The following is a 25,863-nucleotide window of genomic DNA, read 5'->3' as shown; positions in this document are numbered from 1 at the left end:
TACTTGGGTGGCTGAGGCAGGAGGATCGCTTGAGTCTAGGAGTTCTGGGTTGCCGTGCACTATGCTATTTGGGGGTCTGCACTAAGTTTGGCAGCCTTTAATATATGGTGCCCCCCCTCCCCCCCGCTTCCAGGAGCATGGGACCACAGGGTTGCCTAAGGTGGGGTGAACCAGCCTAGGTCAGAAGCAGAGCAGGTCAAAACTCCTGTGCTGATCAGTAGTGGGATCGTGAATAGCCACTCTACTCTAGCCTGGGCCACATAGTGAGACCTCATCTCTTAAAATAATAATAATAATTTTTTTTAAATGAAGAGATCTTAGACAATCTTAGATACTAATTCTAAAGGAAGAGATTAGAGAAAGTGAATAGGACAAACACGGCTGATAATTTACATTATCAATCAGGCATTTAGTTACTTAGAAAAACCTTGGCTTAATAACCCCATAATCCCCAAAGTAATTCCTTGTTCCTTGGCCTTACAACATCGGATCTCAGTAATATTGAAGATTTCGTCTGTAGCTTTAGTAAAGGATGATCCTCTATGTGGCCCTCACAGCCAGCCACTGACATGTCTTTGAAATCAATGGAGAAATCAGATGTCACCTGCTACAATTTGCCATTGTAGCATTTTAGCCTTGTAAAGGCACTGAATTCTTACCACAATAGCACTGAGCAGAGCTTTGGGGAAATGGTCCCCAAAGGTTGAGCTACTTTGCAAAGGGTTTTGTTTGTTTGTTTGTCATCTGGAAGCCTAAAATTTAATCTTAATCTTACTTCACCAAAGAAGTACCTTTTGTTTTTTCTTAAAGTAAAAACAACATTTCCATAATTCTGTTTCCCCATCCATAGTTGGACCATGGTTGGAGGAAAGCACCTGTGGTAGTGTTTTGGGACTACGCTAGAGGAAGGAGGGTGGTTTTAGTAGTCGCTGCTATCAAAATAGCCTGTGTCAGACAGTGGTACATTCCCTATCAATGATGATATGCAGTCAGAGGCAGGGATGCTTTGGAAAGAATTAAAGCATCAAGGAGTGCTTGGACAAGATGCAGCTTAAAACAGTGAGTGCCCAAACAAGGTTTTCATTTGTCTAAAACAAAATGAGGAAAACAAGGCAATATCTGAATTAGGTATGTGCAGGCTTTGGGGGATTAAGGGGGACATGCTGAAATATGTCATTATAAGGTTACTAACTTCCCATTTTGATATAGAGTTTTCCTTTATTCTGAATGATAGAATATTCTTTTAACCTTTTTATATTAAACTGTCATTTCTATTATAAAATATTGTTAGTAAATAAGATATTTCTTAGGCCCTATGTAAAATTAAAAATTAATAACCCTGTATCAGTTCCTTTTTTGTTTAAAAATCTTAATCTTTAAACTCCAAAAGTTTGGAAACTGTTGGCTTATCCTTTTCAGTCTTGAAAATCAGTGGCTCAAAATTTATTCCTTTTATTTTTAAATAAAATGTTACTACAAGTGAAGAATCTGAATTCAAACTTTTTGGATATGATTTTGGCCTTCATTTAAGTTATGTCAATATAAACAGTAAAATTCACAGTGTCCTACAGAAAAATAGGTTGTCTTCATTTTACAAATGACCACCTGTAAGATAGTTCTTTTGTATTTTTGTTAAGGGATTCTGCACTGCTTTCAGTGTTATTGGTCATTAATATTTTATTAAATATCCACAAAATTTTAGTACATAGAACTTATTTTAAAAATAGTCCTAGCCCTCTGGAAACTGACATGGTATATAGGTATGGACAAGGCCTAAGAAAAATAGCTTCAGTCAACCATTATGTTATAATTTAGGAACCAAAAGGAACTTATTTATAACAGAAACTTTGAATTGCCAGGATTTTTACAGATTTTAGCAGAGTAGACTAATTAATGACATCTGATAGTCAGCATGTTTCCTTTCCATTTTCCATAAAGAAAAGCCTTAAACCGTTTTTTTTTTCAGATGGTAATGTACTAGGGCTACAGATAAATCCATTTAGCCTGATAAAGATATCCTTAAAAGTAGCCAGGGTCATCTTGGATCATTGTAGATAGAATCTTAAACACGGATTCTAAGAAATAGTTAGAAACTGTAAGGAACAAAGTAGTTATGCCTTCATCTGCTAGAGGAATTATAATTTGCAAGTGAATGAGACACACAGCCCCTTTGACTAACCTGATGAGGATAAATCACTGTTCTTAGTTAAGTTGAAGCTCTTTAAGATGGGAAAAAATGCACATTTCAAACTAGAGCCATGGAGGAATGGAATAAACCACAAATGGTAGAGGAGAAATACCATTATATTCAAAATGCTCAGGATGTTGATAAATGGCAATTATAGTGAAAGCCTTTCTAAGTAAAAAGGTCCATTGTAAATTGTGGAAGCCACAAAGCCTAGTGGTTAGAAATGCAAGCTCTGGAATCACTAAATTTGAATCCTGGTTCTCTAACTAGATATGAAACACTGACAAGTTACATAATCTATCTGGGTTTCAGTTTCCTTTTCTTTAAAATAAGAAACTCTATAAAAATAAATCTCTAAAATGAGGATAATAATAGTATCTATCTCTAGGACTGTGGTGTTGTTTAAATGAATTAGTTCTTGGAAAATACATAGAATAGGACAAGACATGCAGTAAGCATGTGGCTTACTCTCTCATCTTCAACTCTTTGCTTAAATGTCTCCTTAGGCCCTCCTTGATTGCCCTAATGAGTTGGCAACCCCATGCTTTCTGTCCCCTTCTTCCAGCTTCTTTATCTTCTCACTCTAGAATGAGGCCTTTATTCATTGCTGTATCCTTAGTGCCCAGAGCGGTGCCTGACACATAGTGGGTAAGTAATTGTTAGATAAGAAATACACATATATGATGGCTGTTATTCCTATTTACTCAATAGGGATTTTAAGTTGTGAGTGGTGAATTTGGAATACACAAAATATAAGCAGGAAAACAAATTGCAGCAAGGATGACAAAGCCAAAGCAATGAGCTTTGAGGAAAAGAGGCATACAAGCATATGGCTTCATTAGGTATAGATCATCTTTGTGATATATCATTTAATCCTCTTGGCAAATCAAGATAAATGAGTTATATTAAGAGAAGGTTATTCATGCTGCTCCAGGTAGGCTGCTACTTACCATGCTTATACTCCACAGAAACCAATAATTATTTCCAATTCCTGTCTTCTTACAGGCTGGAGATATAATAACAGAGCTGGAATCTGTAGATGATGACTGGATGAGTGGAGAACTAATGGGAAAATCTGGAATATTTCCCAAAAACTATGTTCAGTTTCTACAAGTCAGCTAAAGGTGAAGCTTGACTGTGTTTGTTGACACAAGAACTCACTTGAACTATCACTTTGACTATCAGATATGTTTTTGCACTATTTTTTTAACTGAAAAAGAAATATCTAAGCTGTACATGGTACACTAGAATTTTCTGAAAGCAGAAAACTTCTAGATTTTGTAGTTAGCTTTCATTACAGTAGAAACATGCACATGGGAACCCATGAGCTAGGATTCTACCAAGGAAAACATCTAGCAGGATTAGCAAGGGAGACACATTTCCCCAGGGAAAGCATCTGGTGACGTGGCAGCACAGGGAAGCTCACAAGCAAAAGTTGTACTTGGACATCTATTTTAATCAGCACAAGTGAATTAACCAGGCTTCTTCATTTTTTACTTTTGTTTAAAAAGAGGATGTTTGACATTCTACATCATATAACCGTCAGGACATGGTTGGTAATCTAAATTTCATTTTTGATGTTCAGATTAACTCTTACAGTTTGAATGCATTAGCCTTATTACCAGGGCCAGTCTTTCCTTCGGGAGAGATCGTTTAATGACTAGTTGGAGCATTTGTAAGCACATAGTGTTATCAGTTCATGCTCACCAAATGCTTCTTGTGTTACTGTGTTTTCCATTTGTCCAAGGATTTGAAGGTGGTCAAAATGTGATGTATCTTACCTACTCAAAAGAACCAAAAGCATCCCCGAAATGCCTTGCTAATACAACTAACCCTTCCATATACATGCTATACTTATTTCTTTGCTCAATGTATACTTTATGTTAACAGGGTTATTATAAAGCATACTTCCTGAATCTGCAATCATTCCTTTGACAATGACTGGTACCCAAAGGAAAATTCATTTTCTTTGCATTACCCCAGTAATATATAAAAGCTGTGTCTTGTTATAGTCGTGCATTATGAATCACAAATCATATCTTAGAATACAGAACAGCTGTTAAGATGGAAAACAATGCCAAACCCCCAAAGCTCATTTCTTTACAATATAATCAGAATGAAAAATAATTTAAGAGGACTGAAGACTGATACCTTTTTGTTTTATTTTTTCCCTAGCTCATCCCTGCATAATTATTAGAGTAAATAAAAAAACCACTTTCCTGCTATCCATTGTTGTACATTCTAAGCTTGAGATAAAAGTGGTTCTTTTCATGACTGATTCAATTACAGTTTATGGGCTAAAGCCAAATAGCTTGAAGACAATCTTCCAGACAGATCAATGGAATAGAATTTTATTGGAAATATAAAACACTTTCCCAACAATGTTCATGACTTTCTTCTATTTTGAGAAGAGTTTCATATGCTGGACCACTTTTTAGCTTTTGTTGTTTTTTCCCATTGTCCGAAAAGTTAGGCCATCAGTGGTTATACCATTATGGGAACACCACATGGAGTTCTATAAGTAAGGCAATATTTACTTTGTATTTTACTAAAGTTCATCTCCCAGTTATGTGGTTACATTTGGTTTTAGAGTATGAGAACTGTTTTTTCTACATGTTTGGGGTAAAGAAGAGAGTATAAAGAAAATTCTTGTCAAATGTCATTCAAAACTAATTTCATGAGAAATGGGTCACTCAAAGCATTATCCAAACCAAATTCTCAATCTCAGCAAGCTATACAACAGCAAGAAGAGGGTGGGGACATGGATTGGAACATGAGGTATATGATCTTTGCCTGTGTAATTTTAACATCTTTTATTGAAGATTCTGAAAACCTGTTTTTATTGGAGAAAAATATCCCCCTTAAATTTTGGCCTTCTGTCCGCAGAATGATAAGTGCAATAGTTGTAAATCTACTTGACACTATAATAAACTGAACCGAACTTTCTATTTTTTTTTTTTTGGTGGGGGTGGGGATCTTCCGGTGAGGACCAGAAAACCTGCTAGACAAATTCTGAAAGAGCTGGAACACTGAACTGAGCTTTCAAATACCCTTTCTCCTCATATAAGACTGAGTTTTTTAGAGTGGAGATGGTTTCTTAATTTATCTTTATATCCCCAGTCCTTAGTACCATTCATGTTCAAGGTTGGTTGAATGGATGAATATATAGCAATACCATTTGGATCCACTCAGTATCTTTCCTTTTTAATTTGTGGACAAAAATCTATATTGAAACAAAATTCATAGTTTTATGTCATTTCACTCTGTCATGCTCTATTTTTTGCTTGCCATTTATTACCTACTCAACTGACAGGAAGCAAAAATGTAACATATAGGCTTTCATAGGTGCTTTCTTATTCTGTGTATTGATTGAATTCAAGGCAAGACTCAACCATGTTTAAAGAGAAACATAATTCTATACTCAGTGAATTTCATCAGGGAGAAATAGGAATGCATTCTGTTTCCTTTCAAGAATTTTGGGGGCCGGGCGCGGTGGCTCACGCCTGTAATCCTAGCACTCTGGGAGGCCGAGGTGGGCGGATCGTTTGAGCTCAGGAGTTCGAGACCAGCCTGAGCAAGAGCGAGACCCCATCTCTACTAAAAATAGAAAGAAATTATATGGACAGCTAAAAATATATATAGAAAAAATTAGCCGGGCATGGTGGTGCATGCCTGTAGTCCCAGCTACTCGGGAGGCTGAGACAGGAGGATCGCTTGAGCTCAGGAGTTTGAGGTTGCTGTGAGCTAGGCTAACGCCACGGCACTCACTCTAGCCTGGGCAACAAGTGAGACTCTGTCTCAAAAAAAAAAAAAAAAAAGAATTTTGGGTTAAAGGGCCGGGCGCGGTGGCTCACGCCTATAATCCTAGCACTCTGGGAGGCCGAAGTGGATGGATCGCTTGAGGTCAGGAGTTCGAGACCAGCCTGAGCATGAGCGAGACCCCCATCTCTACTAAAAATAGAAAGAAATTATATGGACAACTAAAAATCTATATAGAAAAAATTAGCCGGGTATGGTGGCACATGCCTGTAGTCCCAGCTACTCGGGAGGCTGAGGCAGTAGGATCGCTTAAGCCTAGGAGTCTGAGGTTGCTGTGAGCTAAGCTGACGCCACGGCACTCACTCTAGCCTGGGCAACAAAGTGAGACTCTGTCTCAACAAAAAAAAAAAAAAAAGAATTTTGGGTTAAAACCTGATATTGTTTATCTAAGCCTCCTCAAACTAGAATCTCTGAATCTTTGGTGGGTTAAAACTAGAGAAGCCATTTGTTATATTATTCTTATCCTTTTGAATACTAAAACACAGTGTATTTCTTTCTTTCTTTCTTTTTTTTTAGTTATAAAAGTCTTATTTTTCTTCTTCCCCTCCTCCCTATTCTCCCGACAGCATATTTCTTTAAAAGATGTCCTTGTTTACATGGCTGGACGGGTAATGGAATATATCTACCATTGTGCTCATGGAAGTCACAGGTCATGAATATAGTCTAACATTCAGAATGAAAGAAATCAGCACATTTATCAAAATTTATTGTTAGAACTGACATTTGGAAAAAAATATTTTTCTATAAGATTGTAAATCAATACTCTTAATAATCATTATTTATTTTTTATTCCGTTTCCTTAGCTTGGATAAATATACCTAGAGAAAATAACAGTGGATACATGGACTAACTATAAGGGACTGTTCACTCTGGTATAATCATTAATGGTTTATTCCTTTTAATTAGTGTCAAATGCACATGAGCCATGTGATTCATGATTCAATGCCATTTTGAATGCCATCGAGTGAATTCTTAACAGTGAACTTTTTCAGAACTAATGGGAAATCATTTTCTAACCTATGCCTTTTTACTTCACTCTTATTATAGAAGGGGCAAAAAAATAAAATCCTGACCAAGGACAACACTACCATCTAGGGGCCTCTCACTTAATTGCAAGCTCATCTTGTTAAACCTCAGAAGAGTCCTTGGAGACCAGAGCTCAACTTGCAGAGGTTAAATGATTTGCCTAAAGACACAGTTACTGGCAGAGCCTAAAATAAAACCTAGCCCTACTGATTCCCAATCTAGTATTTTTTCCATTTATTATGGCAGTGTGATACATTTCTCTTTAGCAGTTAAACAAATAGAATTGATCTGTTTTATTGGCTATAAAGCTTGCAACTTCTTATACAATACTGATGATAAGAAAGAGTTGCACAGAATAAATTAAAGACTTGAATTTTTCTCTTTCAAGAAGAAAAGTCCTGGCCGGATACAGTGGCTCACACCTGTAATTCTAGAACTCTGGGAGGCTGAGGCAGGAGGATTGTTTGAGGTCAGGAGTTCAAGACCAGCCTGAGCAAGAGCGAGACCCCCGTCTCTATCAAAAATAGAAAACACTACCCTGTCTCTACTAAAAAAAAAAAAAAAAAAATAGAAAGAAATGATCTGGACAGCTAAAAATATATATAGAAAAAAATTAGCCGGGCATGGTGGCACATGCCTGTGGTCCCAGCTACTCGGGAGGCTGAGGCAGGAGGATCGCTTGAGCCCAGGAGTTTGAGGTTGCTGTGAGCTAGGCTGACGCCACAGCACTCTAGCCCGGGCAACAGAGTGAGACTCAGTCTCAAAAAAAAAAAAAAACTAGCTAGGTGTGGTGGCATGTGCCTGTAGTCCCAGCTACTCAGGAGGCTGAGGCAGGAAGATCGATTGAAGTCAGGAGTTTGAGACCAGCCTGAGCAAGAGCAAGACCCCGTCTCTACCAAAAATAGAAAAAAATAGCTGGGTGCACACCACCATGCCCAGTTATTCAGGAGACTGAGGCAAGAGGATTTCTTGAGCCCAGGACTTTTGAGGTTACAGTGATCTATGATGATGCCACTACACTCTACCCAGGGCAACAGAGCAAGACCCTGTCTCAAAAAAAGGGGGTGGGGGAAGCCCCGTCAGCTTCTCAGTTTTAATGTGGGCAGTTTATATTGATGTCACCTAGAAGTTCAGACATGAACAGATCCACTAATGGAGATTCCTTTTTCTGTTGAGTAGGGAATATTTGAATGCTTGGAACATCAGATCTTGTAAAAGTATGTCTGTAGGCTGTGCTCTTGGTAAGAGCAGAGCAATCTTAAACCTAAGTTTTCATACAAATGTAACACAAAGGGCACTGAGACCATGGGCTAAAGCTGGAAGACTGAGAAAAATGCAGACCACCGGGGCACTATTCATTTCACCAGCTCTGATTGCTGTTGTACCAGGGGTCTAATCAGGCCTGTGTCTGCCTCCTTCCTCAACAGCCAGAGAATTCATCTAAACCTTCCTACAACAGCTCCCTACTCCAGGTGGCCAGACAGGAGTTCCAGACCAGTGTTGTCTCCCAGGACGTTAATACAGTGGCAAAGGTTATTGGTGCTGGGACAGCCATGGTTGCTGTGGCTGGTTCAGGGGCTGACATTGGAACAGTTTTTGACAGCTTGATCATTGGCAAGCAACAGCTCTTCTCCTAGGCCATTCTGGGTTTTGCCCTGTCTGAGGACATGGGGCTCTTCTGTTTGATGGTCACCTTCTTCATCCTCTTGGCCGCGTGAGACTCCATGGGGGGTCACCTACCCGTCCCTGCTACTGCAACTCTATGCCATTCCTGGTGCTGGAGTGTGCTACACTTTACCATTAAATACAACATTGCTCTCTAAAAAAACAAACCCAAAAATAAAAACAAACGTAGCACAAAACACAGTTTTTATTATTTAAGAGTCTCAGAGATTAACCCAAGCACTGTTAAACTAACACATTTATATTTCAGAGTCTGGGATGCATTCTGGATTTTTTTTAAGGGCATCATAATTGTATGTATGCCACTGCAAAATAGGCAATAATTCAATGATATATTTTTTAGGAGAAGTAATGAATTAAATTCATGACTCAGAAAGGAATATTACCTACTGGTTGTCTATCTGCTTTTAACAAACATTGACTGACAATCTCAATACTAAATATTGTCCTATATTTAGTTTTTCTTTAAAATTATTAATAAAAGGAACAGGCTCATGCCTGTAATCCCAGCACTCTAGGAGGCCAAGCCAAGAGCATCACTTGAGGCCAGGAGTTCAAGACCAGCTTGGGCAACATAGTGAGACCCCATCTCTACAAAAGTTTTGTTAAAAAAACTAGCTGGGCATGGTGACACCTACCTGTAGTCCCAGCTCAGGGGAGGCTGAGGTGGGAGGATAGCTTGAGCCCAGGAGTTTAAGGCTGCAGTGAGCTATGATTGTGCCACTGTACTCCAGCCTGGGTGACAGAGTGAGACCTTGTCTCTTAAAAAAAAAAAAAAAAATTAAAGTTTAAATTAAAAAAAAAAAGAGCAGCTACATTTATTTTTTCAGTCATCTCGATGTACTTCATTGGGTAGAGCCCTGACTTAAGGACCATTGAAGCTCACCACATTATTCTCCAGGCCCCCAAGTGGCCAACATCTGAAGAGCAGAATTATTACTCTCAAAAGGGCCTCAGAGCATTCGGCTGGCCCTCTAGTGGAAGCAGTGGTGTCTTCCCTGTAGATGTATGAAAATGTCAAGCTAACACAAACATACTGTGATGAAAGAGTCGTCTAATTCATCTGTGTACGCAGAGCACTCGGGGCAGGTCAGTGTGGGAGCAAAGAGAGGCCTGGCCAGAGGGGCAGGGTTGAGCTGCCAGAAGGCCCAGATGTCCACTGCAGTGAGGGGGCAGGAGCGAGGTTGGAGAGCAACAGACAAATGAGGCACTAGGACGCTGTATCTGTAACACCCACCCAGGTGGGACAACTGCCCTGTGAGGTGCCAGCCGTTCCTGCTAGATGGGGATGGATGACTTCTATATCACATTTTAGTGGATGGCCACAGAAACAGACTGCTTTATGGAGAGAATGAAGGTGATGATAATGCTATACAAGAAGCTCATATAAGAAGCTTGGGAAGATGAGAATCAGGATCACATTCTCAAATAGGGCTGCTGAGGAGAGCCCTGGACACTGGTGGTTCCAACAAAGCCAGCAGCCAAATACTCAAGCTTGTGCTTTACGGAGAAAGGGCCGTATATGCAAAGCGGCCCCCAAATGTCGAAGAAATCAAGAAACGAATGAATGGGCAGACAATCCAGTTTATTGGCAAAGGGTGGTTTATTGAGGAACTTATAAATGGAGGTGTGGTCTTGGGCGGCTGCAGTTAGATCTCCTCACTGTTACTCCCCAGTCCCAGGGCTTATATACCACAGAGGAAAGGGCGTATGTGCTCTATAGGCAAATACAGGCATCCCTCCAGAACAGGCAAGAATGCTACAGCCTATATAATTTGTGTGACAACATCAAGGTTGACATGTTCGTACCCTAAGGACAATAAATAAAGTAGGAATCCGGAGGTATTCACGAGAGACTGGGACTAATCAAAAGTCAACATGGCAGATTACCATCCAAGATGGAGTCACTTTTGTCTCCACAGGTGTCTCCACATGAAGAAACTGAGATTTTCTTCAGGATTTGGCACTGAGGACCACTACCATCAGGCCATAGATGGCAATAATACTGACCATGACCACTGAAATGTTGGACATCGTAATTAGATCTGGCCACATAATCCCTGAAGGTGAAGGCCAGGCCACTGTGCAGAGCCATGGTACTAAAAACCACGGTAGCCAAGAAGCCCATGACAGGGAAATAAAAAGAGGTATATTTAGGTTTGGTTCCAGACCTGAGTGGATGTGAAAGGGTGAGTTCACTGTGTGGAAAGCATACCCCAGAGTGGGACCGACAGACACCACAATGTAGCAAGTCCATGACCTAGCTGACTAGACCCCATTTTAAATTGAGTCATAATTTACACAAAATACATAGATATTAAGTAAAAATTCTGAGATTTGATAATTATATACAGTCATATAACCATCAACCAATACAAGAATGTTTCTGTTGCCCTAGAGAGTTTTTCGTGCCCCTTTCCAGTTAATCACCACGTGTCCCATTTCCCCCGACAGAGGCAGTCCCTGTTCTGATTTCTATCAATGTAGATTAGTTTTGCCTGTTCTTGAAGTTCATAAAAATGGAATCATATAGTATCTACTCTTTCTTTCTGGCTTCTTTTGCTCAACATAGTATTTTTTGACTTATCCATGTTGTTGTGTCAGTAGTTCATTCCCTTTTACTACTGAGTAGTATTTCTACATATGAATGTACCACAATTTGTTTATTCATTCTTCTACTGGGGTTTTGTGTTTTTTTGTGTTTTTTTTTTTTTTCCAGTTTTTAGCTGCTGTGAATAAAGCTGGTATGAACTTCCTTAAACAAGTCTTTTTGTGGAATGGCATTTCATTTCTCTTGGATTCATACCTAGGAGTAAAATGTTAACTCATATAACAAGTATGTTTAATTGTATAAGAAACTCTCTGTTTTCCAAAGTCATTGTACCATTTTACACTTCACCAGCAACGTTTCAGAGTTGCATTTGCTCCACATCCTTACCAACATTTGGTTTTATCAGTCTATTGGTATTGTCTGTTTTAGCCATTGTGGTGAGTTACATTTTCTTTTGACATAACAATTACAATATCACAAACAGACTTCTAGGACATGACACCTGCAATAATTTTTCTACCTTGACTCTACAAATGATCTTAGCAAATGGAAGCTTGTTACCCTTCATCACTGTCACTTGCGTTGCCTATGGCAGCATTATGTCCAACAGAGAATTACTCATTAAATTGGTGTGGCTGGATATTCAATGATATTAAGGAATGTTGAAATTTGGAGGTGTGTTAATAGAATTGTGGTTATGTTTCTTTTTAAGGAATCATTTCAGAGATGCATGCTGAAATATTTACATTTGATATGCTAAATTTGTTCAAATAATTGGGGAAGAGAAGAAAGTGTCAGGAACTATGTGGTATTTGACGTTTTACCCAACTTGTAAGCTAAAATGTTAGCCTACCACAGTTTCATATATGCTCGCAGAAGATATTAGAGTCCTGGGTCAGAAACAAAAGACTTTATTACTTACAGCAAAAGTAACAGCCAGAGTTTCATGTTCTTTTTTTGTCAGTTTCCCATGTACCCCCAAATCCCAAGGAGGTGATTCAAAGGGCTCACCATGCAGTGGGTTGGATTACAGGAGAGAAACACTTAAGATTCACCACCCTTGTGGCAAGTGGAAGCCAGCCTGCTTTTTTTTCCCAGGGGAGACGTTACCTCATCTCTCAAGGTTGCTCACAAGGATGCAAACACAACCCTGAGAAATGGCCCAGGTAAAGAGCAGTCAAGGGATTGTATTCTTGGCATACTCAGCAAGAACATACAGGAACACTTGGAGTCTACGACAGCATATTACTTTCCTCACAATTCACTCTTCAGCTTGAACACATTCTTGGCCAAACTTGAATTTTTACACAAGTATGCTATTCTGGCAACCACTCTGATTAATCTAACCAACAGAGGCTATAACCAAATCCACTCAATTTGTCTTAAACAACCTTTAATTAATGCTATTATCAATAACATTTGAAGTAGCAGATGAAGCCAACCCTCAGTATTCATCTCAGTCATGCTCTCCAGGGTCCCAGACAGCTAACTGTGATTAAGTCCCAGGGAGAACCAGCAGGTCTTATTTTAGGCAGGCACAAGGTATTCTACGGCCAGGATATTATTCATTACAACCTGCACAGGGAGTTTAAACTGATCTGCTAATCTAGTGTCATCATCAATAATTATAGGGACAATAGATGAACCAAAAAGCAATCCCTGTCCTTACTGGAGAGCCATCTCATGGCCCATTTTTTCCCCACATACAAAAATACAACCCAAAGGGCACAAGGCACTTCAGTTCAGGATTTGTTGTAAAAGCTCATCACGTTGGTTAAGTCACATGAGCAGTGTCACCAAATAGCTGCAGCTTCAGTTGCCATGTATGGCATAACACAAGGCCACTCATATCAAAAGCATATGATCAGTCAGGTTTTTTTTTTTTCCTTGGCTAGTCAAGCGAAGCTGTGGGAGTGGAGAAGGAACAAAGGAATCTGTAACTGGTTGGGATGGATTGGTTGTAAACACTGTGCTGGGACCAGGCTGGTCAGTCTGATTGAATCCAAGCTTTGTTGGTCCTTATGTCTGTATACATTTGAATCTGGGAGCTGTGGTTCAGGCACAGCGGAATAGTGCAGGACCGACCACGTCTACACGTGTTTTTCTGTTTTCGTAGCACATGCACAGGGATGACAAACCCAGCAGCAGGTCACACTGTCAGCTGCCACTGCCATTTGATTCAGGTAGCGGTTTTGGATCAAGAGCAGTGGTTCCAACTGGAGGCAGTTTTGTCCCCCAGGGGATATTTAGTAATGTCTGAAGATACTTTTATTTATCGCAACTAGGGGGAAGGTCTACTGGCATTTTGTGGCTAGAGGCCAGCAGTACTGCAAAATGTCCTACAGTGTACAGTACAGCCCCTCACAACGAATATTGGCCTAAAATGTAATAGTGCCTACGCTGAGAAATCATAAGCTGTGCATTAATTGTACCCCTTCCCTCTCACTCCTAGGGCCTGAAGTCTTTTCTCCCTAGATGCCAGTGTTGTTGCTTTCCCTCCACTGACATAAAATTGATACCTATAACAAGCTTCTCTCCATCATTCCTTCTTTCACCCAGAACTCTTTTTTTTTTTTTTGAGACAGGGTCTTTCTGTCTCATCCAGGCTGGAATGCAGTGGCCTTATCATAACTCACTGCAACCTCAAACTAGTGGGCCCAAGAGATCCTCCTGCCTCAGCTTCTCGAGAAGCTGGGCTTACAGGTATGTGCCACCATGCTTGGCTATTTTTTTAAATTTTTTGTAGAGACAGTGTCTCGCTGTGTTGCCCAGGCTCACCTAGACCTTTTGTCCTGATTGTTACCTAGGAGACAGCAAAGAAGACAATCCCTTTTTGGGGACTGTCATATTCTGTGACTGAACTACCTTACTCAGGTGTGTGGAACAGGAGGAGGTGAGGGTGGTCAGTAATGCCAGTCATCTGTGGATGGTAGTGAGCATGAAATATTCATCAAATAATCTCACTTTCAGCTTATTGCTGGGTGGCCTTTATGACAAAAGACATCCTACTGTCAGACTGCAAATAGTGTAGAAAAGTAAGAATATGATACATTAGTTTCAAGAGCTACAATTGTATTGTCAAAGTCAATTGATCAGACTGGAACAGCAACATCATAACCTAAAAATGTGTCAATAGTAGTGAGGCACCATTAGTCACCCTGAGAGTGGGCCACAGGCCCAGTGAAGCAATCTGTCAGGACCAAGTGGGGCCCTGTGTAATAATAGCCTCATTTACTCAAGACAAATGGGCTAACTTTCGGCAGGAGGCATGAAGACTGGCATACAAGAAAGAGTACTGTGTGCCTAGTCCATGATGGCAGATCTGTCACCATTGTGGGGACAATCTAGGTGGTGCCAACTTGATCAGCAGCTTCATTCCACCGGGTTTTATCAGAGAACTGGCCCTACTGTAGTCATCCACACGAGTGACTCAGGTGGTCCAATCAGCAGCCGCATTTCCACAGTTACAGCCTAAAGGGGTGTCTTTACTCTTCCTATCTTTCAACCAGACCTGATGCTAGGCCATTGGCAACAGCCCAAGAGTCAACAAAAATATGTCAATGTTCATCAAGAGTATTTGCTACATCTATGAGAACCACACTGAGTTCTGCCCAACTGAGCAGTGACCATGTTCTCCTGAAGTTGGACAGCAACAGCAGCACAATGGATACTCTCTCAGTATATTTTCTGTAACATTTGGATTCAGTCAAAAGGCCACACTCAAGGATCCAGAAGGCCACATGTGGCCCCAAGGCTGCAGGTTCCCCACCCATCTGTGAAGTAAGGCCACATGGAGCCAGCACTTGTGGGTATGCTTCAGGAGGTGAAGTGGGAGATAAACAGTTTTCCAAGAGTTGCCGTTACCACTTTATGCAAAATCAGGATGATGCCAAGGCTGCTGCACCCGGAACACACTATTTTTGACCATCAAGGCCTGTTTAGTGAGGCATATACCATCTCCAGTATCTCCAATAAGGGGTTGGGCTTTTTTAGGTGATGGAAAGTTAAAGAGAGCAGTTGACTGCCAGAGGGAGTAAGCATTGTGAATCACCCGCACAGTCCCAAAAAACTACTTGGTGAACAAGCCCCTGAATTTTATTGGAGTTTATCAAACACCCTGTTGGTGGAGGTGTGATGAAACCACAGTCAAGGCCCATGAGATTGAGAATTGTGAGTTCTCAATTGTGAGTTCCCATCATCCTCTCTCTCATACAGTGAAAACTTTGGACATCAGAGTAGAAACACTTACGTTAACACACACATACACACCCTGGTGGCAAACGGCAGGGGCATTTGTTCCATTAACACTTTTCTAAACGTAACAGTGCCCTGAATGGGAGAATCTCCCCTGAAACTGTGAGCATTTAGTGCACAAGCATGTACACATCAGTCTCACGTTTAGCAGTGGAAGATGTAACAACAGTACATTAAGTTGGCCCAGAAGGCCTCACACACATAAAACAATTATTCTATTGATAAAACATTTATTTTATAAATTTTAAAAAACTTTGTCTTCACTACAGATTTTGCTCAAATCCTGTCAGTTGAATTTGGATGCTATGTAGAGCAGGCATTGGCAAACTTTTTCCTGTACAAGGCCACATAATAGATATTTGAGGCTTTTATGGGCCAAAAGGCAAAACTGAGTATATTATGTAGGCATATAACAAGAGGAAACAAATTTCCCCCAGCATTTTTATTAATGAAGTTCAAACTGTATTAATAATGGAGTACTTTTTTAATAATACAAGTCTACTGAGAAGAATGGAATTCTCTCTTTTGGGGTGGGGGATAATATTTCACTTATGTAGGATCTAAAGTTAGTGATTCCCATAATGAAAATCAATTGCAAATTTTCATCTGTGAATGCTGATTTGCAATGAGATTTTACATATTTCATTTTTGAAGATGTCTTTTCACAGATAGGTGACATGTGTGGCCAAAATATTTTGAGTGCCACGTCACTGTGCTGCGCCTTAGTGTCAAGTGGTAAATGCACCACATATGGCCATTGTGGCAATTATTCAACTCTTGCAGTGTAAAAAGCAGCAACTGACAATACTTAAATGAGTGTGACTGTGTTCTAATAAAACTTTATTTGTGCATACTGAAATCTGAATTTAATATTATTTCACATGTAATAAAATTGGTTTTTGTTCAAACCCTATAAAATTGGAAGAACCATTACCAGCTTGCAGGCCATACAAAAATAGAAACTGGTCAGATTTAGCCCATGGGCAGTAATTTCCCAACCTGTCCTAGACTAAGGATTTCCTCACATGGATGGTTAGGGACTACAACAGCAGCTGCTAGAAGATCACAGGCAAAGTCCCTAATAAAGAAAATCAAAGCAAGTGAACAAAACAAATGCTAAAAACTGTAATTTAGGACGACTTTACTGCCCCCCCCAAAAGATTTGAAACTATAAACTGAAACAGTATACTGCATACCTAACACTATTTAATCAGAAAAACCACTACCAAGACATATGCTAGTAAAATTATTGGATTTTTAACAAAATTTTTTTAAAACTTGAGGCCCTCTAGCCAAAACCAAAGACTTGTGAGGGAAAAAAACCAGATTATCATACTCTTCATTAGCAATACTTTACACTATAAGAAAATGGAATAGCATATTAAAGATGCGTGAAGAAAGAGTGAGCCAAGGATTTTATAACCAGCAAAAGTGACTTTCAGATATAAAGTACACTGAAAACCTACACCCAGCATGCAAGAATATTATTGCCATGAGAACTTCCTGAGGAATCTACCAGAGAACAGACTTCAAACAACCAAAACGACTAGAGAATCATCAGCCTAAGGACTGCTGGCAGCACTGAGACTAAATGAAGGCCTAGAAGGCTATTAAGTGGTGGCCAAGTGCTCAAGGAATGCTGACACAGTGCAACTATAAAAACTTACTGGGGAAGAATGGGGCAAGCATATGCCAAGAACATTTTTAAACTGTTCTCAGTAATTATATTGGTGACTTCCTCTTCCATATTCCTCTACATTTAAGAACTGTATCATTACATTAGGCCCACCCAGATAATCTAGGCTACTCTCCCTAGCAGTTTTTTCCCCTTTTCACACTAGTATGCACTTACATTAAAAGTGCAAGTGGTGCTGCTTGATTTACACATTAAAGAAGCAAAAGCCTGTTTCAAGTGTTAGATTTGCTACTAAGGATTAATTCATGCCTTATCACATAGGTAGTCTTCAGTAATCGGTTTTTTTTTTTTTTTTTTGAGACAGAGTCTCACTCTGTTGCCCAGGCTAGAGTGAGTGCCGTGGCGTCAGCCTAGCTCACAGCAACCTCAAACTCCTGAGCTCAAGCGATCCCCTGTCTCAGCCTCCCGAGTAGCTGGGACTACAGGCATGCACCACCATGCCCGGCTAATTTTTTCTATATATATTTTTAGCTGTCCATATAATTTCTTTCTATTTTTAGTAGAGGTGGGGTCTCGCTCTTGCTCAGGCTGGTCTCGAACTCCTGAGCTCAAAGGATCCGCCCACCTCGGCCTCCCAGAGTGCTAGGATTACAGGCGTGAGCCACCGCGCCCGGTCTAGTAATCGGTTTTTGAAGGTTTGTGTATCACTGATCACAAAAGTTTGTTTTCCTGTGAAAGACTACATTAAAATAGTTCAAGTGATCAACTAAAAAAGTCATCCAGATTCTTAAAATGGTTAATTTAGAATTTGCTCACAGTATTTTCAGTAGATGTGTTAACTACCTTCAAGTTGGCCCAAGCTGGGGTGCAGTGGCACAATCATACCCCAGCCACCCAGTGCTAGGATTACAAGTGTGAGCCACTGCACCTGACCCCAAACCAATTTTTAAAAATAAAATACATATTCTTGGGCCTGGCACAGTGGCTCACACCTGTAATCCTAGCACTCTGGAAGGCCAAGGAGGGAGGATTGCTTGAGATCAGGTCTTCAAAACCAGCCAGAGCAAGAGCAGGACCCCCATCTCTACTAAAAATAGAAAAAATTAGCCAGGTGTCCTGGCACATGCCTGTAGTCCCAGCTACTCGGGAGGCTGAGGTAGGAGGATCACTTGAGCCCAGGAGTTTGAGGTTGCAGTAAGCTAGGATGACACCACTGCACTCTACCCAGGATGACTAAAGCAAGACTGTCAAAAAACAAACAAACAAAAAAAAAAACCACATTCTTTTGGAACCTTTTTCAAATCAGCCTTCTAAGATAAAAGTAGAAATACTGTGCCAAATCTCTATTCAGCAGTGTAGATTAGAGCTTGATTGTTGATTATACCCTATCTTACTAAATGATGTCCAGCCTCAAAGCACTAAGAGGAAAACTGATGTACCACTTATGTAACTCAATTCCTCATCCCCATCCCCAGTGACCTCTTTTTAGGCCCAAATTCTGTCCCTTGGGGAGAAAGCCCCTGCCATTTGGGACTCAAGTCTATGTCTAAACCAGCCTTTAGTAGAAAATATTAGGGCATTTGCTTCTTCACTGAGGGACATTAATAGGGAACATTATTCATTCCTTTATTCAAGAAACATTAAACTCCTAGGCACTGAGGATATAGCAGTGAATCAGACCAAAAAAAAAAAGCACTGTCCTCATGGAGCTTTCCTAGTAGATATAAGTAAACAAAACTATGGGAAAAAATAACAAGTACAGGAGGGTAGGGTACAACTTTTAATAGGATGAACCTATCATCAGGGTCTACTGAGGACACACTGTGGCCATCTAAGGAAAGAATATTCCAAGCACAGGGAAAACAAGGATAAAAGATGGTTTGGCTGGAAGAGTAAGGGGAAGAGGAGTGAAGAGACAAGTTAAAGCCAAGATCACACAGGACCTTTGAACTGTCTAAAATAGACTTCTACGATAAGTCAGATAGATAGTAACAATCCAAGTTACTATGGCGGCTTGCTTCAAGGTAATAGCTATGGGAGTTGGTAAGAACTGGTTAGTCTCCAGATGTATTTTCGAACTGGGAATAGTCAAGGATAACCAGAGGATTTTGGCCTAAGCAACTGAAAGGTTGGGTAAAATCGAGATCAGGAATACCATTTTCTTTTCTTTTCCTTTTTAAGAGACAGCATCTTGCTGTTACCCAGGCTGGAATGCAGTGGCAGGATCATAGCTCACTGTAGCCTTGAACACCCGGGCTCAAGCAATCCTCACACCTCAGTCTCTGGAGTAGCTGGGACCACAGATGCCAGCCACACCTGGCCCCCAGGAATACCATTTTAGAACACTACATGTAAAATGCCTATTTGATATCCAAGTGGGGTATCAAGTAGACAGCTGGATAGACAAACCTAGAAATACCAGAGAAAAACATGGGCTAGAAATATACCTGCACCAGTGTATTTAAAGCCAAGAAACAATCTAGGCTAGAGTATAAAATATTCCAAGGATCAAGCCCTAGGGCCTTCCAAAACCGATTCACGGTCTAAGAGATGACCTATTATACTGTAAAGGAGCCAGCGAGGTGGAGGAAAACCTTGAGTTGAGGTCTTTGAAAACAGTTAAAGGAAGAAATCAACTGTCAAGTGTCACTAGCAAGTCAAATAAAATGAAGACTGAGAATAGATCACTGGACTCAGCAACAAAATCACTGGTAATTTTGGCAATGACAGCTTTCTTGGAGTGGTGTGGGGGAAGAGGCTAACTGCAGCAGATTCAAGAAAAGTAAAATGCAAAAATACAAAATAATTTTTTAAACTCCAGTTAAGTAAAATCATACAAAAACATGTAAAAAAAAAAAAACAAAAAACCAAACCTTTGATCTTGGCTATAAGGTGGCTGAGTAGAGTGCTCTGGAAAGGTATCGGAGTATTTCAGTTTGTATGCTGATGCAAGCGACAGGGAGGAGGAATTGATAAAGGTGCAGATTACAAGATTTGGGATCTAATGCTCAATGGAAAGATTGTCTTAGCACAACTCATCCAGGGTGAAGCCAGAAAATAAATACAAACACATGCACAGATGGCAGGGTGTTAGTAATGGAAATGTGAGGTTCTTTTCTCATCTAATTTAGTGATATATTCATGTATCTATCAATTTTGTTAGTGCTTATAGGAAGCAAGGTCATCATCAGCTAAGCAAGAAATGAGAAATTGGGAAGTCTGAGGAGAGAAGAGGTGACACAGAACAGGTAAGTGACTGGTGGTAGACAGCACTAAACACCCACCTGGTAATAGACCGGTAACCAGTTTCTCTTGCCAAATTCAGTTTCACAGTGCAGGGGCATAGCAGTACGGTTACATTCAGTTTATTTGTTCATTGTACTATATACATAGCCAGAGGCAGACGATAGTATTTGGATTTAAAAAAACAAACTTAAAAGCCAATGGGCTCTTCCCTTTCTACTACTCAGTTTAACACACTGGTTCTCAAAGTATCTCTGGACAGTCAGCATCACCTGTAAACTTGCTAGACATGCAAACCTCCAGGCCTCACCCAGAACCACGGAATTAGAAACTCTGAGGTCAGGGCCCAACAATCTGTTTTAACAAGGCTTCCAAATTATTTGAGAAACATCAAAAAATTTAAGGCATATAATAGTTTCCTTTCATTAACCATTTATGTAACACTTCCAGATCACTAGAGCTTAAAATGGTAAACAGTACCCCCTTTTCAACTACTTAATAAAATCCACACAACAGGTCAGAAAAGTTTACCAGCTATCAAATCAGAATATCTGATTCCCGATGCTGTCAGACTATTTAAGAAGAATGTTCAGAAACAAACCATCACAAATAGGACTCTTTATTTGTCATTAAAAGTCTGAATTTTAAACAGATTCTTGGACTGGTGGTTCATATCCATCAGCTCGTTCAACTTTAGCGCCTGTCTCGTCACCAGTGGCTTTTCCAGAGCTACTACCTTCACCATGAAGCTCCATAAGTTTCCCCACTAAAAGGAAGAGAAAACTGTTAGTGATAGCATATTGTATCTTGAACAACGGCCTTCAATGCTATGCAGGCATGACAGGAAGAAAAAAAGGCTATCAAACCCCACCACCCAAAAGAAAAAACAAAACAAAACAAAACAAAGAACCTCCACAATGTTATTTATCCTGGCAAATCCTTTTTCTTTCAGGAATCCTGCAATTTCTCACTTACATTCAAACTTGGGCTTCTTCAGCATTTTTACTTTTCTAACAAAGACATCATGGAGAGGATAAATAGATTGGCAAGCCTTTTCTATGTCTTTTCCAATGCTGTCCGGAATCCTAAAAACCATCAGTAATGGTAGATTAGTTTAATAATTTTTTCCAAAAGTCCTCATTCTCAATCATAAGGGTTAGATAAGCCAAATCCTTTAAACAGAGAGAAGCCTTAGAATAAACCTACACGCACAACACTTACCTCTTAACCCACACAAGTCCTCATGTAAGATTGTCTAGCCTTATGCTTTTTCCATTACACCCTCTCTTAGCTTACAGTACACTGCATGGGAATATCAGAAAAATGTAACAGTTATCATTGGACATCATCTGGGACCGAAACATTTTTTCATCACTTATGCCCATGCATTTAATTGTGGAAGGTTTTGTCTATTCAGTGTTACTCTCTAATTAAGGCAAAGACATTTCCTGTTCTCAGTGTCTGCTGTGAGATAGCATCGTCCAAAAAGAGATAAAACAAAACCATGCCATATTTACTGAGTACTTACACTCATGTAAAGGGATACAGCTACAAGGACCCACAGACAGGATTTAAACAGAGGTCAGATTCCACCTTGCAGTATGTGCTTTCCCTCCTCCGAGGGATAATCAGATATTCAGGGTTGTATTTTGTGAGGAAGGAAAGAAACACTCACAATTTATTGACTACTTCTTTCAAGTCATTTGTCTGCACCTCTCTGGTCATGATTTCCATCATCTTCTTCCGGATTTGGCGGACCTGTTGGTGCTGAGCATAAGAGGTCTTCCGTATCTGATTGTTGCGTTTTTTAGTAAAACCAACACAGAACAGACGAAGCAAATAACCATCGGTAGTCTTGACATCAACATGAGCTTCAATCATAGTCTAGGGAAAAGATACCATTGGATATAACAGGTTTTAATATTATCAATCTTATCTCTCAAGTTCTAATTTTGAAAAGGTGGAATGTCAAATATTCATTATGCAATATAGTCTAATAAGTAATATATCTAGTTTACAGAATTAACTTCCTTGAAAGTGAACTTACCAGTAGTTACCCTCAAATCCTCCCTATCCTTCATATCCAATTAAATAAATACCAAGTCATCTCAACTGTCTTCCGTCCTCTCTAACCTATCATCACTATCACTACCTCAACACACACCCTTTGCACATATATATATATATATATATATGTATGTATACCTTTAACAGGCCCACCCCCCATCACCATCACAACTACATAAGAGGAAAATAGGTTTTAAAGAGAGGGTCCATGGTACTCTTATAAGGAGATCTACACTTATAATTGCATCTTTTAAAAAAATGTTTTGAATAGGTGAAGTATTGCTGAATTAACACTAAATGCACATTTTCAAAAAATGTCCTTTTCCAAACTAAAGCCATGCTGAGAATTAAATATTCAATTTCACAACTAAAATACAATTAAAAATCCATAATTAGTGGTCATATTATCACCTAAATTAAAAAAACAAAAATCATCTTAGGTAATGATGAAAAGAAAAGTGATTTGCCTCATTTGCATTTTGTGAATTTTAAATTTTAGTTTAAAAAATGAACCTATCAATAAAATTACAGCCAAGGGACTTTGGGAGGCTGAGGTGGGAGGATCACTTGAGGCCAGGAGTTCAATATCAGCCTGAGCAACACAGGAAGACCCTGTCTCTACAAAAAAAATAAACAAAATTAGCTGGGCATGGTGGTGCACGCCTGTTAGTCCCAGCTACTTGGGAAGATGAGGCAAGAGGATCATTTCAGCCTGGGAGTTTGAGGTTGCAGTGAGCTATGATGACCCCACAGCACGCTAGCCTGAGGCTACGGAGCAAGACTTTGTCTCAAAAAACAAAACACACAACTTAGGGGAATGTCAGAAATAAATGTAACGGTATAATCAGTATGCATCATTTGGGACCGAAACATTTTGTCATCATTCATTCCCACATACAAAATATTTCAAAACTAGGTGGCTAGCCAGACATATCTGAAATGATACTGTTTACTAAAGCCTTTTTAAGTCAAGCACCATACTAAGCATGTTTACATGGATTTTTTTATTTCATCCTCACAATTGAATTTAACGATATTCCTACCTCCATTTTACAGATAAAGAAACCAAGGTTTAGCAAGCTTAAGTTACCCTCCAAAGAGAACAGTTGCAAAATGGAGCCAAGATTTCAATGTCACACCAAAGGCTCTGCCACTACTATGCTCTACTGCCAGAGGTAATCAAAAGACTTTCACCATAAACTCACTCAATTTTGAGGTCCAAAGATATTTGGAAGACAGGCAAAACTGCACACCTGCACCCAGATGTTCCTCAAAACGCCACTAATCCATGAAGCAAAAAATCCTGATTTGATAACCCAATATTAAACCTTGGATTTAAAGAGATAAGTAAAATAGGAAGATCATACCTTTCCAACCCCAGAGTAAGCACTCGGTAATAACAAGAAAACAATCAAGGATTTAAAGTGAACTCAACCACAATTTTATGATATGATTCTTTCTGTCATCACACCATGACATCCTTGGTCACTCACTGCACAGTACTATGTGTTCTAAGGGAACTACTGGTCTCACCTGCCATTTTTTAACCATGGAACACATTTTGTCACGGGTAAGATCCATGCCATGAAAATTAGTCAGGCAGTTTTTGCCCTGAACATCTTCAGTAATCAGCTTGAATTTTCTAAATGCAACTTCATCATTTTGCAGATCAGCGAGGCTCACTTCAAACACACGACCCTTGAGGCCATCGGAGGCAATTTCTACAAAACAAGAATCAAAAGTCTTACTAACAACAGGAACCACATAAGCAAAGGCAAGCCTATAAAGTCATGCACATGGAGATTAGACATTAACAAACATCCAGATGCCAATAGTTCATCAACAATGCTCATTAGGAGCTCAAAACTACCTATACACGTTTTCTTAGTAATTCTAAAAGCACCACCTTGCTTCTGCAGTGTTGTACCAAAACCAAGCAGCACAGGTGCAAAAGCTGACATTTCCTTTAAAGTCTCCCATCACAGGACCAATAGCAGACCCAAGTGCCGGCTACAATACATATCCCCCAATTTAAGGAAAATATAAACCAAGGGTAAGATACTCACTTGTTCCTTGAGTCCTGGTGACTAGTGTTTTCCCAATATTTCTTATATTGAACATAGCAGGTGCCTTCACATCATACCAATCTTTCTTAGAAAATGGATCAACCCTAAATTTTGAAAAAATGATTAAGTTTCATTGCAGATCACATAATTCTGTACAGTATGTATTTTTATTTTAGTTTCCTCATTCTAATGCTGCTGTCACTATCATTTCCCATCTAGATTTTAGAAGGCTTATCAGCCACCTGGGACTGGAGTAAACTCGTTCTCTCCCAGAGATGTTAGGGGCACATACGTAAATTTAGCTCTTCCCACTATGTTTCACCGCACAGACCACAGACTTTGAAAATAAATTCTGCTCATTCCCCAACCTAAACGGTCCTTTCACAACACAACATTTCCTCCAAGTAACAGGCAATCTCAGGAACTTTACCGGTACGTCAAAGTACGTACTGGTAACTAAGACCCTTCAGGACCTCAGGCAAGACTAGCAGGAGTTGCAGGTTCCACCCGGGCCCAAGCAGAGGCACACTGCGGGGTCCTGATTAAGCAAGGACAGTGCTCTCCTGAACTCCTGCTCCTGAAGCTGCTCCAAAAGCCCGCGGAATTTAGGCGGCCCGTGAGCCCACCAATATGGAACGCTCCAGCCCCGAGTCGCAGTTGCAACCTGGCTCAAACGCGCCACGCGCCACGCGCCAAGAACCTGAAGGCAAAGAGAGAGGCAGTCGACCCGCCGCGACGCAGCACCCAGATCAGCCAGGCCGCGTTCCTGGAAGCACCCACCCGCCACGGCCAGCACAATCCGACCGGCATCCACGCCATCCGGCCCATGCCGTGATCTAGAACCGGCCCGCAGATCCCAGCAGAACCCCGGAAAGCAGGAGTACACGACAGTCGCTACTTACACTTTCTTCTTGGCTCCCTTTTTGCCGCCTTTCGTAAGGCGCTTGTTCTTGCCAACCGCCATGGTGCTGCTCAGAGAGCCAAAAGGGCGGAAGTGCAACTCGCGCGAGAACTTACAAGTACGGGGCGGGACGCGCCGTCTACGTGACCTTTACTCTTTTGCTCTTCCGGCCTCAAGAATATCGCGACAACGGAGAGCGCCGTTCCTCAGTCTGTAGATGCGACAGCGCCCTCGTGTGTGGGGAGGCCGCGCAGCATGTCGCGGGCTCAGTGGGAGGCTGAGCTCAGGTGCAGGCGTCTGGTCACCTGTGGTTTCAGCGTCTCTGACCTGGAGAAGTAAGTTTCTGCAGAACACTCTCACTCAGCGTCGTTCAAAGCTGAACTCTTTGTCTAAGCCTCAAACCTATTCTCGAGAGCATGAGCTTTGCAA

General features: G+C 40.4%; 2 protein-coding genes, 3 non-coding genes and 1 pseudogene across 14 annotated transcripts in view; 2 read left to right on the top strand and 4 right to left on the bottom strand.

Moving 5' to 3' along the window:
• The window catches only part of SH3D19 (SH3 domain containing 19), a 147,885-nt gene extending 142,751 nt beyond the window's left edge, over window positions 1–5,134 (top strand). For 8 of the 10 annotated variants that reach the window (XM_069493702.1, XM_069493701.1, XM_069493697.1 and 5 more), the window contains one exon: window positions 3,194–5,134. In XM_069493702.1, coding sequence (XP_069349803.1) covers window positions 3,194–3,310 — 117 coding nt within the window. In that variant the 3' untranslated portion in view covers window positions 3,311–5,134. The remainder of the gene's footprint in view (window positions 1–3,193) is intronic. The other 2 variants (XM_069493696.1, XM_069493698.1) reach the window with 1 other exon arrangement.
• Window positions 5,135–5,158: 24 nt separating this feature from the next.
• LOC138399232 (U7 small nuclear RNA) lies at window positions 5,159–5,220 on the bottom strand. The gene has a single exon (XR_011236123.1). It is a non-coding gene; the product is annotated as a U7 small nuclear RNA (small nuclear RNA).
• A 3,146-nt stretch (window positions 5,221–8,366) lies between these two features.
• On the top strand, window positions 8,367–8,751 carry LOC138398782 (ATP synthase F(0) complex subunit C1, mitochondrial pseudogene; annotated as a pseudogene).
• A 12,117-nt stretch (window positions 8,752–20,868) lies between these two features.
• Window positions 20,869–25,523, bottom strand: RPS3A (ribosomal protein S3A). The gene is made up of 6 exons (XM_069493000.1): window positions 25,436–25,523; window positions 24,534–24,637; window positions 24,001–24,188; window positions 22,076–22,284; window positions 21,376–21,485; window positions 20,869–21,166 (listed from the first exon to the last, which is right to left on the bottom strand). The coding sequence occupies exons 1-6, from the start codon at window positions 25,495–25,497 to the stop codon at window positions 21,045–21,047; spliced, it is 795 nt and encodes a 264-aa protein (XP_069349101.1). The 5' UTR covers window positions 25,498–25,523; the 3' UTR covers window positions 20,869–21,044.
• On the bottom strand, window positions 21,712–21,780 carry LOC138399239 (small nucleolar RNA SNORD73). The gene has a single exon (XR_011236129.1). It is a non-coding gene; the product is annotated as a small nucleolar RNA SNORD73 (small nucleolar RNA).
• LOC138399238 (small nucleolar RNA SNORD73) lies at window positions 23,284–23,356 on the bottom strand. Its single transcript, XR_011236128.1, has one exon. It is a non-coding gene; the product is annotated as a small nucleolar RNA SNORD73 (small nucleolar RNA).
• Window positions 25,524–25,863: the final 340 nt, after the last annotated feature.

Source organism: Eulemur rufifrons, chromosome 18 (genome assembly GCF_041146395.1).
Source record: "Eulemur rufifrons isolate Redbay chromosome 18, OSU_ERuf_1, whole genome shotgun sequence".
Taxonomy (NCBI): domain Eukaryota; kingdom Metazoa; phylum Chordata; class Mammalia; order Primates; family Lemuridae; genus Eulemur; species Eulemur rufifrons.
The sequence above is the reverse complement of the archived record's forward strand: the minus strand, read 5'-3'. Positions and strand labels throughout refer to the sequence as shown.

Coding starts and splice junctions, on each gene's coding strand:
- RPS3A (XM_069493000.1), bottom strand. CDS start 25,497: ATGGCGGTTGGCAAGAACAAGCGCCTTACGAAAGGCGGCAAAAAGGGA. Junction 21,486..22,075: donor AAAGAAGTAGTCAATAAATT/GTGAGTGTTTCT, acceptor GATGGTTTTTAG/GATTCCGGACAGCATTGGAA. Junction 21,167..21,375: donor GAAGAAGCCCAAGTTTGAAT/GTAAGTGAGAAA, acceptor TCTTCCTTTTAG/TGGGGAAACTTATGGAGCTT.